The following is a 15,316-nucleotide window of genomic DNA, read 5'->3' on the forward strand; positions in this document are numbered from 1 at the left end:
GATACACTGCAGTCTTTACCTTTTTTCTAAAGGGTGCTTTTGACCACCTACTGTATCTTTGTGTGCTTCTAGCTTTCATTTGGACACTCGAGCGCGGCCATCTGTCACCATAGCAACACTGAGTTTAGCTGAGGGCAAAATGCAGAGGAAAGGATCAGTCTGTTTTCACAACACCACAGACGTGAACTAAAATTCCTTTTAATGCTTTCTCCGATTTTACGCACGGAGAGTGTATATCCTATAGATAACAGCGCTTTGTCACACAGGGATAATAAACACACACTTTACGTTGGACTGAATTGAACATTGAAGTATTCTGTAAGTGGATTACAATAATGTCGTGCAGTTGGAGTGACACTGCAGATCAATGGATTAGAGGTTAAAATGAGGTGTTGCACTGACTGCAGGTCACAGGCCATCAGACTGGTTTGTCCAATATTATATTATTCCCAGTGTTTCCAGTTTTTTTATCTTGTGTATTGATGATTGACTCTAGGGGGAGCCAGTCTCTTATCAGTTTCACACGCCGATTTGGTTCCTCGACATTTGTTGGAAGGCACTCCTCTCCCCCTCCTCCTCATCTCTCTCTCTCCCGCTCTCTCACACTCTTTCAATGAATACTAATGCAACGAGTGGGCCCACCTCCCTTCCTCCCATCTTTTCGCAGGGATGGGCGGGAGAGGGGAGACAGAGCTATTCCAGCTCAGTATCCTTCCTCATGAGGCAGGCAGCGCTTGACTAGCAGCAGCCCCAATATCTTTTTTTTCCTCACACTGAGCAATATTGGTGATACTGTGCGTTGCTGCTGCAACAATGTCTAACCTGTGTGAGTGGCACGTGATATCAGACCAGAGTTGAGAGAGGGGAAAGGACATCTGTGCCTGCTTTTTTGTCATCTGGATGGGAAGTCTTTTTTGGGAGGAGAGACAGAAGAAAACAGAAGGCAGCCGGGGAAGGGGAACAACTGGCAATAGCCAATCCCCCCTTCCACGTATAGACTGGAAACAACGGAGGCCACTGGAGTATTTGCTTTTATCTTTCGTTTTTTGTTCTTTTTTTTCCTCATCGCGCTGCTGGGAGGTGCTTTACCTTTTCATTTGGTCGCTCTCTCAGTCCTCTGTCTTCTCATCTATTTTGCCATTTACCTGGTCAACAATTTCTTCTATTTATGAGCCAGACAAGGAGGGAGAGAGAGAGGCAGAGAGACAGAGAAAAAGAGAAAGAGAAAGAGGAGGGGGATTTTTTATTTTCCCCTTTTATTCTCTTTTTTTTGTCCCCTTCATCCATTCTTCCTTCCCTGTCCATCGCTATCACTTCCAGCCTTTTCTATCCCTGTGCAGCCCACGCTCCCTCCTCCCTTCACCGCCTCCCTTCTCCTCCACCCCCACCCCCCACCCCCCCACCACCACTCCACTCGCTGTCCACCCGTAACTTTGGCTACTTTTTTTGACTCCACCAGTGTTTTAATTTCCTCACTTTAAAAACCTCCTTATAGAGACATTTTAATTGGCTTGCTTGTCTTTTCTATTTATGCCTTTTTCACTTTTGTACCTTTTCCTATTTCCTATTTCCCCCTCCTCTTTTTTCCTCCTACCACCCTATGCATCTTTTTTGGGCGATTCTTAATTCTAACCATAGGTAGGTCTATTTAGTGTTTAGTGTCTGTCTCAAAGTCTTGTTCCTTTTCTGTGTATGCAAGGTGTTTTGTGTGGGGTGCACATATCTCAAGCACACCTTAACACGCGCACACACACACGCACACACACACACACACACACACACACACACACACACACACACACACACACACACACACACACACACACACACACACACACACACACACACACACACACACACACACACACACACACACACGGCCTACAATCTAGCTTTGGTATAACCATGGCTCCCCTCCCATCCGGCTCTCAGCTGATTCTTGCCTCATGCCATGTCATCTTCACGTCACTCTTACCCTTGCATACTATAATCTGTGTTTTCTGACTTAGTCCTTTTTTGTCCTTTTTGTTCTCCTAAAACCAAGACCACGGTGACTCATCAAGCAAGCACCTTCTCCAGCCGTCATCACGGAACCACATTTTGACTGTCTCATCTCTATGTTGTTGCACAAAAGTCTGTTCTTCCATTAAAACGTGTGAAAAGCCCCTTTTTTTATACACACCGTTCTCCTCACATGTCCTTTTGTTTGCTGTTATTGCACATTGAGAGACGTCCGAATTCCACATTTGGTCCTGTAGAGGAAATGTACATTGTTACAAAATCGAGGTGTGTTTAAGTTTCTCGATTCATGTTTATCAGGTGAAGGTCAAACTGAGCAAAGGCCTAATTCAGGAGCGACAATGCACCGTTGTTTGAGAGCGCATTAGTAAGCCAGCGCTCGTCTGTTCTGTCGGGGTGTCATCTGTGTTTATACACTTTTCTGCCTCCTTCTCTCTCTCTGCCCTCTTTTCCTCTCTCTCTCTCTCTCTCTCTCTCTCTCTCTCTCTCTCTCTCTCTCTCTCTCTCTCTCTCTGTCTCTCTCTCTCTCTCTCTCTCTGTGTCTCTCTCTCTCTCTCTCTCTCTCTCTCTCTCTCTCTCTCTCTCTCTCGCCCATCTTTCTAAACTGACTCTTATTCTCGCAGACAGACACACACAAGCACTCAAAGAGAATGGACTAGACAAAAAAAACCTGGCTTTATCATCCAGAGGATTTTTCCCCTTTTTTTCCCTCCACCATAGTTTTCACCTTTTTTCCACTCACTTTGCTTCAAATCTTTTTAATCACCTTTTTTTCCGCATCATTTTGTTCTCCATCACTTCCACCCTCTCACCCCCTCTGATTTGATCCACGTATTGGTTCCATTTTGTCTTTTCATTTGTCGTCTAAAAAAATGTCATGTCCTACCACTCGCACGTCATTGACTTGCTTGCATCAGAGAGGAGTTATTTATTTTGCATTTTGGTGACGCAATTTTGCAATACCTCACCTCGACTACTTCCATTTATTGAAATACAAGGGGGCAGATTAATTAATCTTTTGCATTTAAGAAAAACAAGATAGGATGGCTCGAAAGAATTAAACTGACTGCAAAATAACTGAATAATTTGGTGTGTGCCTGTATGTGTGGTGTGTGAGCTACAGCGAGGCACAGCAATAGATAGATGCATAGCAGAGTGAAGCAAACCACACAACTCATTTCCTTGTTCATCTCCTTTTTTTCTTTTTTCTTTTTATATATATTTCCACTTTTTTCCTAAAGGAGATTTAACGCCTCTCCTCTTCATTACATGAAGATAATGGGAAGTGGGACTTTTGAGCAGCCGTCACCATGATAAAGGCACTCTGGATATAACTGTTTTCCTGTGGAATTACCCTTTAAATCCTGGATTTGATTCCAAATGAAAAAAAAAAATTAACAATTATTAAAACTGTCCTATATTCTGGACTCTTTTTTTTTTTTTTTTTTTTTTTTTAACTTTCTTTTTGTAATGGACTAAAGAATCTTAATGGGATTTCACTAACGCGGATTAAAGACTCAAGCAACATCTTTGCCTATTAGTTGCTGTAATAGCCATGATTCTTACAATTTCTCCGGCCTACAAAATCCATTAGAGTTAATATTTCTTAATGTTAAGGGTTAAATAGGTGAGTACAGTGCTTTGAATCCACACATGCTATTGCTGTTGCATGTTTTGGATGATGATTCATTGATGTAGATGTTCATCTTTGTATATATTTTTTGTCATTAACCCACTATTTCTGCATGTGTGTGAGTGTGGGTGTGCATACGTGTCCTGGATGTGTGTGCGTGTGCGTGTTCTGTATGAGGGTTTTGTACAATTTGAATGGCGGATTATCAGAGATCAGTAATTTCCCTCACACTTCACTATTTATTCTTTGTAGTTTCCCCCCATGAGCCTTAAATTCTCTTTCTGATACATTTTATTCATGTGAAATAAAATCACATGCATACACTCATATCTGATAACGTATAAATGCACTTCAAAATCTCCATACTCCATCCTTACTTTTGTACTTATTAGCCACTCTCCACCTGATGGAGTAGCCACTTCTGCCTATCAAATCATCTGTTCAGTGCTGCTCCACACTCTTAATTAAAGCTGATGTGTGTGTGTGTGTGTGTGTGTGTGTGTGTGTGTGTGTGTGCGCTAGCTAGCATGAGAGGAATATATATAGGCAGATCAATAAAGTAATCTACATGAAGAGACCGACTGCATTGCCCTTTTCTCAATGCAAGTATTTTTTATTTGCTTTTATTTCAAAGAAACACACAAAGTGCTTCACAGCAGGAGAATGACAGAATATCTCCTGGTGGAGTGTGTTGGAATGAAATCTTAGAGTCTATGTCTGCAGCAAAATGCTATTCACACCCACTCTTTATCTCTCTCACACACACACACACACACACACACACATACACGCAGACACTTTGTCCATCTATCCATCATAGGTGCATCGACGATTGACCCCTTTTCTCTGATTAACTTTCCCATCAGTTGGCTGACAGCACTTTGGATTTATACAGCACGTGTGTATGTGTGTGAACGCACGCCACACAGTCAAGGTTACGGGCTCACCTGCGGAACCCACCTGAGACCTGCTCCCATAACCCGGGACCATTACCCATTCTGCTCTGTGCTCTTGACACACATGTGACCCCTGTAGCCTATCTACAGATGGACACTTAAGCCCAGGTTGTGTGTCAAAGCTGTCACAGCTGCCACGAGGCAAAATGGACGTCTCGGGTGCAAACTCTGCTTCTGACACATAGCTCACCGCTGTCTTGTTACTGTAACGATCGCAAAAACAGTACAGTTTTTATGAAGCGGTGAAACTTGCTTATCGCTGTAATAATCTTGACATGTGGTAGAGGGAGGCAGAAGCAAAATGGACGGTGATGTGAACGTTACGTCCCACATAGCTGGAAAACTGTAGTTGATTTGAGAATAGTTATGCAAAGGTTGGGTGGCAGAGTGAGTGTCCAGATGAACAGTTTGGAAACATCTCTTCAGGCAAATATGGAGGTGATTTGTTCTGGATTAGGGCTGCAACTACGATTACTTTCATTATTGATTTAATCTGCCTATAAAGGTCAGAACATTCTGAATAATGTCCATCCCACTTTATCAAAGTCCAAGGTGATGTCTTTAAATGTCTTTGTCAGTCCAAAACCCAAATATATTTAGTTAAATATGATATAAAATCGAGAAAAGCAGCACATCTCCATATTTGAGAGGCTGAAAACGGCATTTTCTGCCATTTGTGCATGAAAAATGTATTTTTTATGATTTACCAATATAGGCGATTATTTTTCTGTAGATTAGTAGGATTAGTTGACTGATCGGTGCAGCTCTATTCTGAATCATGAACCCTCTCACTGACGATAAAGAAGAGAATGCATGTTTCAGCTTTTTCCAAGGAAAGTAGCATCCTATATTGCACATTGCTAAATGAACGTTCCTGACAAAATCGACATGGTAGCTAATGTCCGTTAATGTCTCTTTAGTGTTATTCTAAGATTTAAAGCGTACCCTCATTCTGTATGAATAATGTTTCTGTAAACATGGCCACCCAATTTTATTGGTGACCGGGGCACAACCGCATATTTCAAGCCTGCTGTCAATTTTTAGTGTTTGAAAACCGCTCGATGCCAGAGGCTTACGTGAAAAAGAAGTCTGCCAAAAGTCTCCAAACAGAGCTTAAGAGATTTCATAGGCACCGTGTTTGCAGTCGTCATTGATAAACAGGCCAGGAGAGGAGACAGCAGGGGCTAAGGAGATTCATAATCCTATCCCCTCTTCCTACTGATTCTCTCTCTGTCTCTCCTTCTCCCCATGTGCTACCTAATGAGACGACAATACAACTCCTGTGTCTGGCTCTGAGCACTGCATCTGCCTTAATGAAACCGGCAATAACACTCTTATTAGATATCTTCAAGTAACTTCCACTCTATGCCGTTTAGGGATTGCCGTGTTCTAAAGCAACATCAGAAGTCAAAACTAAAACATGTAAAGACGATTTGAGCTGATGAAAGCGGGGTAGGAGTTAAAACACACCCCACATTCCCATTTGTGTGAGTCGGCATGACGACCTCGTCCATCATCTTGTTAAATGAGCGAATCGGTCTGCGGAGCTCCATCTGATGCTCGTAACTTTCTGCAAGTGTGCGTCTGAATCCTGTTCAACCATTAGAGAGCGAGCAGGAAGGCTATGTGGGGCGCCTTAAAAAAGTACATCACGATTTTATTGGCAGCACATTCACTTGAAGCGAGCGGAATATGGGTCATGATCTGATATAAAAAGGCTATTCAATAATTCATTGGAGCTGATTAAGAGGACTTGTATCGACACAGACCCTGTCCATGAGAAGGGATTGGAGTGACACAGAGTGTGTACAGGAAAGCAACATTAAGGTCCCTTTTGTGGGATTAGTAGGAGCTAAGAAACAAGCTAAAACAGCCTGGGCGTTTCAAATGTGAGCAGCGTAGGCCTCCTTTGATGTTTTAATCTACTGTACGCTCACCCCTTCTGTTTCATGAAGTGGCGCGCGAACACGTGACACGTCCGTGATTACGTGTCACTGCGAGTGTGTACATGTTGTGCGAGTTTGTGTGAGGGCCCATCAATCTATTAAATATGAAAAGTACAATCTGTTACCCCGCAGAGACTGTTTTATTATTCATCGACATATTTCAATTAATCATTAATTTACCTAAAGTATGGCCCACACTCTTTAGACACTCATATGGACTCCATGTGAGGAGTGTGTTCATGGCATATGAGTTATGTATAATCTGGATTAATAGAAGCTATTTATTATTCTTCTGATCTAGTACGAACTGTAGTTGGGCGGTTTTTGGGGATGAAGGCAGAGACAATTTAGTACTACAGCAAATTTGGAGGAAATGTATTATTTATCATACTGGGCTGGATTCTCCTCAAATCAGACTGTTTTATCCCCTGCTCTCACACACACACACACACACACACACACACACACACACACACACACACACACACACACACACACACACACACACACTCTCACAGTTCACTAAAGAGAGTTGTGAGATGCATTTAAACAAATGAAGGAGGGAGACGCATTGTTTTTATAGAGCAGAAATAGCCTTCAAGCTGTATTCAGAATGAGTTAGGCATTTTAAATTCCCCTCATTTAATCATTATTAATTCTAAGGGGAGCAGGTCAGAGGTTGCTCACCGTGCCGAAGCACAGTAAGGTTTTTTATTAGAGTCTAAGTGACTGCGACCCGCTTCTAACCCTCTGTCCTCCCTGTTCCCTTTGCAATAACAGACTGGCGGACGTCAGAAAAACAAGCGACGCCAAACATCTCTTCGGAGTGAAGGAGAGAACCGAAGTGAAGCTGCTCCTGTGGAGTACAATTACCTAGAAATTGCTGCTTTACCCTCTTGACCTGTCGAGGATTTTACCTAAAACTGCTGTGAGTTCCCCTTCAGGCGCCAACTCTTTGTTCGCAATCAACACTGAAAGGATTATGATGTGGCGAAGAGATTAATGTTCAGCGACGCCCCCCTCATTTTCTAAAATCTCACCTCTCCATTCATGAACATCTGCATTTGCTTCAACAAACCCCACACGCCTAATGAGGTGTCCTGGTAGAGAGGTGTCATTCAATTAATCACGGAGACCATTTATTTTAAGTGCAGCTAGTTAGAGCAAATAAACCACCTGGACATGATGAATTTCAGGAAGCGTTTTACTGCTTTTATTGTGCTTTGAGCCTTTAAAAAAAAAATCCCCAACAACAATTCAGTTCATTTTTTGTGCTGCTTTTTCTACATCTACCAATCAATAATCATGCTGTCTTGTCTCTTGTCTTGTGGATTGTAGTTTAGCCTCCCTCAGTCTGAGGCTATGAGAGGGAGAGAGGAGTCCCAGGCCGCACCATCATGCTACTTCTGAGACGCAGGGATGAGACTTTGGCTGGCAAAACACAAGGTAAGACGATATTGATGCATGAGGCATCTCCACAACTCGAGCTGTTCTTAGTCTTCTCGCCTTGTCCCTGCAGAGCACCGCTGGAAACATCCCATCTTATCTCACCTGTGTGTTTGTGTGTCTGCAGCTTCCCTAAGTTTTCCTTTCCTAAAGCTCAATAATGGATGGTCTAAAACTTCTAAAGGCTTTTTTGCTTTGTATCTCACGGCAGGCTTACTTGAGGGTCAGGATAATGGTTCAAGGTGGATCCTACAGATGAATGGTTTAATCCTGGGTTTTTAGCACAGTGTGCACTTTGATCAGTGGCATGCGTCGGCGCGTGGACGCTCAACCCCGACCCGGCCCATATCGACTATCGGCTTAATTTGCATGGCTCTACAGGCATTGATCAGGCAATTAAAGGATTTGTTGGATGAGATTTTTGTGGCAGAAGTGTGTGACTGTTTGTGTTTGTGCTCGATTGCACCTTGTGAAGGAGGGAGAGAAACGGTATGTTTTGTGTGATAAGATAAAAGAAGACACAATCTCTCTGTCCCAGGACCGAGTTACACAGAGCAAATGTATTTGCCACAAGGGCCCATGAGAGGCCATTATCATATCAGCACATTCCATCGTTTTCTCATAAATTCATCTCCTTGGCGCTAAGCTCTTTTTCTTCTTTTTTAATTGCGCATAAGTTTTACCACTTTTTTTATTTACCACTCTGCCTCTCCTTATTCTTCCTCTCCTTCTCTTTTTGTCCCTTCCCATGCGCTATTCATCAGCCCTGCCGTTTAAGAACTACATTTGTTCTGGTTTTGTTTTAGTTTTTTATGATGGGATGCACTGGTTGTTGTGGACTGCTGTGCACACACTGTGCGAGCACACTACCAATGCTGCCATTACACAGCTACTCCTATTACTTAAAGCCGCTGCCTCAGCCAGCAGCAGAGCGACGCTGCAGCTTCGTAATGAAGTGACTCGGCCCTCCGTCGTTAGCGCAAAGTCACACAGCTGCCTCGGCTGATGCTGACGCTGCACATTGCTCTACTATTGCCTTACGTCATAAAACATTACCATATAGATGAATTAACAGTGGTGGTGAATCTCATTAACAACAACGCCCTTCCTTCTTTGAAAAAAAATCCCACTCACAGTTTCAGATTATTAGTCTGTTAGGCCTATTATGCAAGTCCAGGGTGCTTCCTGCTCTTACATGAACTGTTTAGAGAACCTACTGTTTGGAATAATAGTTAAAATGAGGACATATTAGAATAATAATGTCTTTTGAGTTTTTTTAAAAGCTTTATCTCCAGCTCTTATGTGCCTAACCTAAATGGGATTTTGGCCCCTCATTATATCACACTCAGTGCCATTAATTAAGTGCAGCATGGCTAATTTTTCAGTCAAATCCAATTAACAACAGACTGTTATTTAGACTCTGAGAGCCCGCGTCATTATTCATAGCCAATGCACAGAACTGGTAGAATACTATTTGATGTGAGGAATAAAGTATGAAATATTTTCTTGCTCCTGTCTGCTGAAAGTAATTAATGGCAGATTTCTGGATTGATGTGTAAAAGTGGGATGAATGAGGACCTCTTGGGTATATCTGTCTTCCTCCTCCTATAGTGTTTTTAAAGTCTGCTGTTGCGTTCTTCTGCTGGATCGGCCAGTGTGTGTTTGTGCTTATTTTGGGAGAATATTCATAACTGACATTATTCTTCTTTTCATGCCTTTATTTTATTTCATGGGAAGGTTGTGGAAAGGTTTTTTTTATTGCCTGTTTCTCCTAAATTAGAGCAAATTCAAGATTCGAGGAGTAAGGAGGCTTTTGATGAAGAAAAGGACAGGAGAAAATAAACAAGGAGAGGAAAAAAAGACAGGAAGTGTTTGTTTCTGGGGATGTGGAGTAGAGGATAGAGAGAGTGCAGCTGTGGGTTCTCAGAGACGATGACTTCAGATGTTCCTGTGCTGCTGTCTATTCTGTTTTGTCACTATATGCAAAATTACACAGCGGTGTGTGGGGATATCTCATTAAATCACTAACTCATTCTTATTCAAGGAAACTTTTCAGGCATGGCAAACTCGCCCCGGCACGTTTCTCTTTGTAATGAATTCCAATCATATTGTTGCACTTAGGCTTCACTGATGTTCAATTATCTTGTAATTGAATAAACTTGTACGATACAACAGCAGGGTGAATGCGAGTCTCTGGCGGGTTATTTATCTCAGAGTAATGCTTTCATTTAATATTAATTGAATCTGGACTGTAAGATCACGTGTTTTAAGCTTGACCTGAAAACACAGCTAAGATCTGTGTGGTGGCATCGATCGGTTTGCAAAATGGCAGATCGATGCAGCTTCACTCATCCTTGTCTCCAGCAGCCGAGCACTAACATAAGTCACCTGGAAAACGGCCTGCAGATCCAGTCATTAGCCGAGCGCAGCACTTCCAACATTTGCTTTTGTGGCATCTGTTATTTTCTGGCACTTCCTCGAATGCTGTTGTGAGGAGGCTTCAGGTGCCGTCTGTGTTTGTGCCCCAGTTGTTTGCGAACATCGCCGATCAACAGGAATATAATCGATTGTTGTTTAGGTGATTTACCATGGAGAAAAATGTCAACATTTACACAAGCTGTGTGTTTTTTTTTATCTGATTTTATATCATTGTAAAGTGAATTTAGATTGATAGTTGAACTAAACAATCTGAAGAAGTTTTCTACTTTTTATAGACTAAACCAGGGTGTTAAAATCAAGACAACTGCACCCCTCCTCCTCAACAGGAAGGATAATGTTGCCATAGCTGTGGGCTACAACTTGACCTGTTTTTTAGCCTATATTTGTATAAATTTGGCAAATTGGTAGCATGAAAACGAACGAGCTTCCAGAGGATGTAGTGCAGGCTCTTTCAGTTAATTCTTCTAAAAATAGATGGGATAAATTCTGGTCAACACAGGATATTTTGTATAATTATAAAGCTAACTTTTTTGTGAGATTATTGTTATTTTAAACAAGTACATTGTGGTATTTGTTTATTGTGTTGTTTGTTGAAGGAGAGTCTGGTGTGGAGGTTTTATATTCTGTACCAGACACATTTCAATGAAAAGTATCCTGAATGATCTATTAACAGTTTCCTTTTTGCAATGTACCTTAACTTTAAAACTGGAATAGGTCAATAGGTCAATCAAGTCTGTGTGTTCAGATTTGTCTGAGTTATGACTCCGAGAACAAGTAGGGTTCTAAAATTCAAATCAGTGAATGTATATACAGATGAACCAATCTTGCAAATAATCGATTAATGTGTATCTTTGTCTGTATCGATATATATATATGTTTTGATGTGAGCCCCAACATTATGTATTTCACTACTACCCTTCTGACTGTACTGCTACAGTCTACTAATGAAGAGTGCGTTTCATTCGGCTGTAATCGTCCTTTCTCTCGACTATACAGCAAAACCCTCTCACACTCTGCAATGTTAGTCCTCCCGGCATGAGCACAAGTGTTTCTTGTCAATCGTGGCTGAGTGAAGATGCTGACCTGTGGCACGCACACGCACACACCTGCTTCAACAACACAACCTCTAGGTGTAGCCAGAAAACAACATGTCAGCCGAGCGCAGAGCTGTTGTGTGCGTCTATATACATATATATATATATGTATATATATGTGTATATACATATATATATATATATACATACATACATACATACATACATACATACATACATACATACATACACATATATATATATATGTGTATGTATGTATGTATGTATGTATGTATGTATGTATATATATATATGTATATACACATATATATACATATATATATATATATATATATATATATATGTATGTATATATATGTGTATATACATATATATATATATATACATACATACATACATACATACATACATACATACATACATACATACACATATATATATATATATGTATATACACATATATACATATATATATATATATATATATATATATAGACGCACACAACAGCTCTGCGCTCGGCTGACATGTTGTTTTCTGGCTACACCTAGAGGTTGTGTTGTTGAAGCAGGTGTGTGCGTGTGCGTGCCACAGGTCAGCATCTTCACTCAGCCACGATTGACAAGAAACACTTGTGCTCATGCCGGGAGGACTAACATTGCAGAGTGTGAGAGGGTTTTGCTGTATAGTCGAGAGAAAGGACGATTACAGCCGAATGAAACGCACTCTTCATTAGTAGACTGTAGCAGTACAGTCAGAAGGGTAGTAGTGAAATACATAATGTTGGGGCTCACATCAAAACAGAAAAAAACTTTGATTCACTCGAAAAACTTGTGATATTGTGTTATTGGGTTGTGGCACGGACTAAATGTAGGTTTTTACATAACTCTGTACAACTTAGAGAAGCTTGGCATTATCATCTACCTGATTTAAGGGCAACTCCTCTGATCCAGCTTTAGTTTGGAATAATAACACCTGTGTCGTAGTTTGTGATTAATGTTACACTCACATAATTTGATCAATGTCTTGTTGTGCAAAAACTGCAACTAAGTAACGCTGTTTAAACTTATTTTTCTTCGTCTCCGCTCCATAAGCTCCGTTTTTCTTTGCCATCATAAAAGCTGTGCTGGACAATTAATCAGTCTCTACCAGAAAAGGGATTACTTTCCCCCGATACATCGTTCTACCTACGCCCTCCCCTCGCTACGAGATTGGATGGCGGTGCATCATCAGCTGAGCCACACGCACACACAAAAGATTCTCTAAAAGCCTGTTTGTGATGTTGCAGAGAAGTGATGGTCAAGCAGGAGCAGTGACCTTCGACCATGAGTGCGCTCTCTTAGAGCCGGAGATCACCCGTATACGAGGCAGCGTGACTCAACCCTGCTGCTGTTGAGATGTCATAACTAATGCTCACCTCGCTTCAGTCGCCTCAACAGCCTCGGTCTGTCCCAAAGCCTCCTGCAGCCTTTTGCTGCGACTCTGTTTGCAGGTAGATAATATTAAAAGTTATTGATTGCGTTGTGTTAAGGAAAAAAGCCCTCCAGGAGTTTAGCAGAAGAACTCCCAATAGGGATCTAATGCCTCTCTGAGGGACCTCATTCGCATACTGTCACAATCTTTGCTATGAGGCAACCAGGCTGCAGGAAGAGAGGGAAACAGAGAAATGGGAGGATAGAGAAGAGAAATAAAAGGTTGTATGTGCCAATCCGTCTCAGATAGAACAGGGAGATGCTGCAATACTTCCAACTAGGCAGACAGACAAAAGGAAAACAGAGATTGCGATGTGAGCTTTTGTAAGGGATACAAACATAATCGGTTTGTCAAAATGTGCCTGATTAAACTTAATGCGTCTGAAGACAATGCAGCTCTCCTGCAGCCGTTTAACCTCTTCTGTGTGTTTGGTCGATTGTGCTTGTTTGCATCTCGCATTGATTTCTGAAAGCCAGAACCGGAGCTTGGAAAGAGTTGAAAACGCTGTAAGTGCTCCGACTGTTCAATTGTGAAAACTCCCGACAAACATTGACAAGAGACTTCGGACTCATGGATTCAATATGGATCGATTTCCACACACTGTCATTTGTGTCACTGATGAAAATGCTGGGGATATAAAACTATAGATTAGTCTTGGCACTACATCAGTTGTTATTCATAATATCTCAGGCATCGCCGCTAGGATGTTGTCTATAAAATGTAAAGAAATAGTGAAAAATGTCCATCTCGGGTTCTAAAAAGTCAAAGGTGATGTTAAATGTCTTGTTTTGTCAGTCCAAAACCCAAAGGTATTCACTTTAATGGTATATAAAATGGAGAAAAGCAGGATATGAATGTAGCAGTTTTCTGTTCCAGGTAGAGCAGAGGAAAGCCACCCCAGCCTGCCGAAAACATCTTTCCCATTTCTAACCTTCAAAGGTGCTAAACACTTTGGACTCTTGTATACAGCACTGTCAGAGCTGTGCTCTTTGTGGTAGTGTACAGAAACGGAATAACAAGGGGATCGGTGCATGCTTGTTTCTAATACAGTCGGTATCTCATGACAACAGCTTGGCAATTAATTTACCATGAGCGGGGGATGGGCCACTGTTGGGTGACGGAGCAATAAGGGAAAGATGAGAACAGAGAGAGCTGTGTGTGTGTGTTTGTGTGTGTGTGTTTGTGTGTGTGTGTGTGTGTGTGTGTGTGTGTGTGTGTGTGTGTGTGTGTGTGTGTGTGTGTGTGTGTGTGTGTGAGATGGGCCAATATGTAAATAACACCAGATCTTGATGAGAACTGGGTGTTAAATTAAAGCCTCAGCCCAAGAATGTGCCACCTCGAAAGATAAGACAATTAGAAGTCGCTCACACACAGCCCGACCCTGATGGCACCCTCATTAAGGATGCGTGCATGTTTGTGTGAGTGTGAGAGAGAGAGAGATTGGAGGTTAGTACTTTCAAATTCTCTCATTGAATACTGATGATCAATGACTCACTCGGCTCGTCAAAGTCTTGAAACCAAACCAGGATGTGCTTTAATTTCTGCAGCTAGTGGTCTCTCAATCCAAACGATAACAAGACGGACTTCGATGATGTCCTGAAGTAGCGTAGGATCATGGGAGTTGTTGTCTTAATTGTTAAACAACCACCATTGGCGACAAAAATCTCAGGCAGAAATCACGTTCACGGACAAGGTCATGTATGCATTTAAGTTTCTTTCACGTTACGTTTATTCACATTGATATTTACGGTATGTCGATTCTTTCTGAAGAGGGAAACATTTGGCACAATGTAAGTAACTGTCAACCATCACAAAGGATGTGCGCCTTGGATGTAAAACTAATTGCTCAACCTTAAGCAAAAGTAGACATGTGTATCAAAAGACCATGAACAGCACTTTGTTGTTTAGTTTTTTTAAATAATTAGAAAGTATATTGACACAAGAACAGAGGTACTGCTGAGACCCACAAGCAATAGCAGCTTACAACAACATACTGATTTAATTTCCTCATTGGACAAATGGATGACAAACATAGCAGGCCTAAGAGAGACCTGTAAAATGTTGAAAATATGCACGTCGGCCCGCTGGGTCACCGAGATGCTCCATTAAACGTATAGTTAACATTATAATTAGAGTCAGTGGAGGGTAGAGAGGCAATCGGCCTTTAGATGTCCCATGCTAGTAGGTCTTTGGGACGTCTACAGTCCATATTAATTCTAGGAACTGAGCACTCGACAGAAGATTCAAGCTGTTTCAGCTCGTAAGGCTCTCGCACGTTGTAATGGTAACTATAAATCCTTCAAAGGATTTATCTTAGCTGTACGGCTTATGTGGCAAAGTTTTCATCATAA

General features: G+C 41.6%; 1 protein-coding gene across 1 annotated transcript in view; it reads left to right on the forward strand.

Moving 5' to 3' along the window:
- Positions 1-717: 717 nt before the first annotated feature.
- grin2ba (glutamate receptor, ionotropic, N-methyl D-aspartate 2B, genome duplicate a) overlaps positions 718-15,316 on the forward strand; it is a 120,959-nt gene continuing 106,360 nt past the window's right edge. The window contains exons 1-3 of the mRNA XM_029437086.1: positions 718-1,638; positions 7,335-7,482; positions 7,893-8,000. Of these exons, the coding sequence (XP_029292946.1) occupies positions 7,974-8,000 (27 nt within the window). The 5' untranslated portion in view covers positions 718-1,638; positions 7,335-7,482; positions 7,893-7,973. The remainder of the gene's footprint in view (positions 1,639-7,334; positions 7,483-7,892; positions 8,001-15,316) is intronic.

Source organism: Cottoperca gobio, chromosome 8 (assembly GCF_900634415.1).
Source record: "Cottoperca gobio chromosome 8, fCotGob3.1, whole genome shotgun sequence".
Taxonomy (NCBI): Eukaryota; Metazoa; Chordata; class Actinopteri; order Perciformes; family Bovichtidae; genus Cottoperca; species Cottoperca gobio.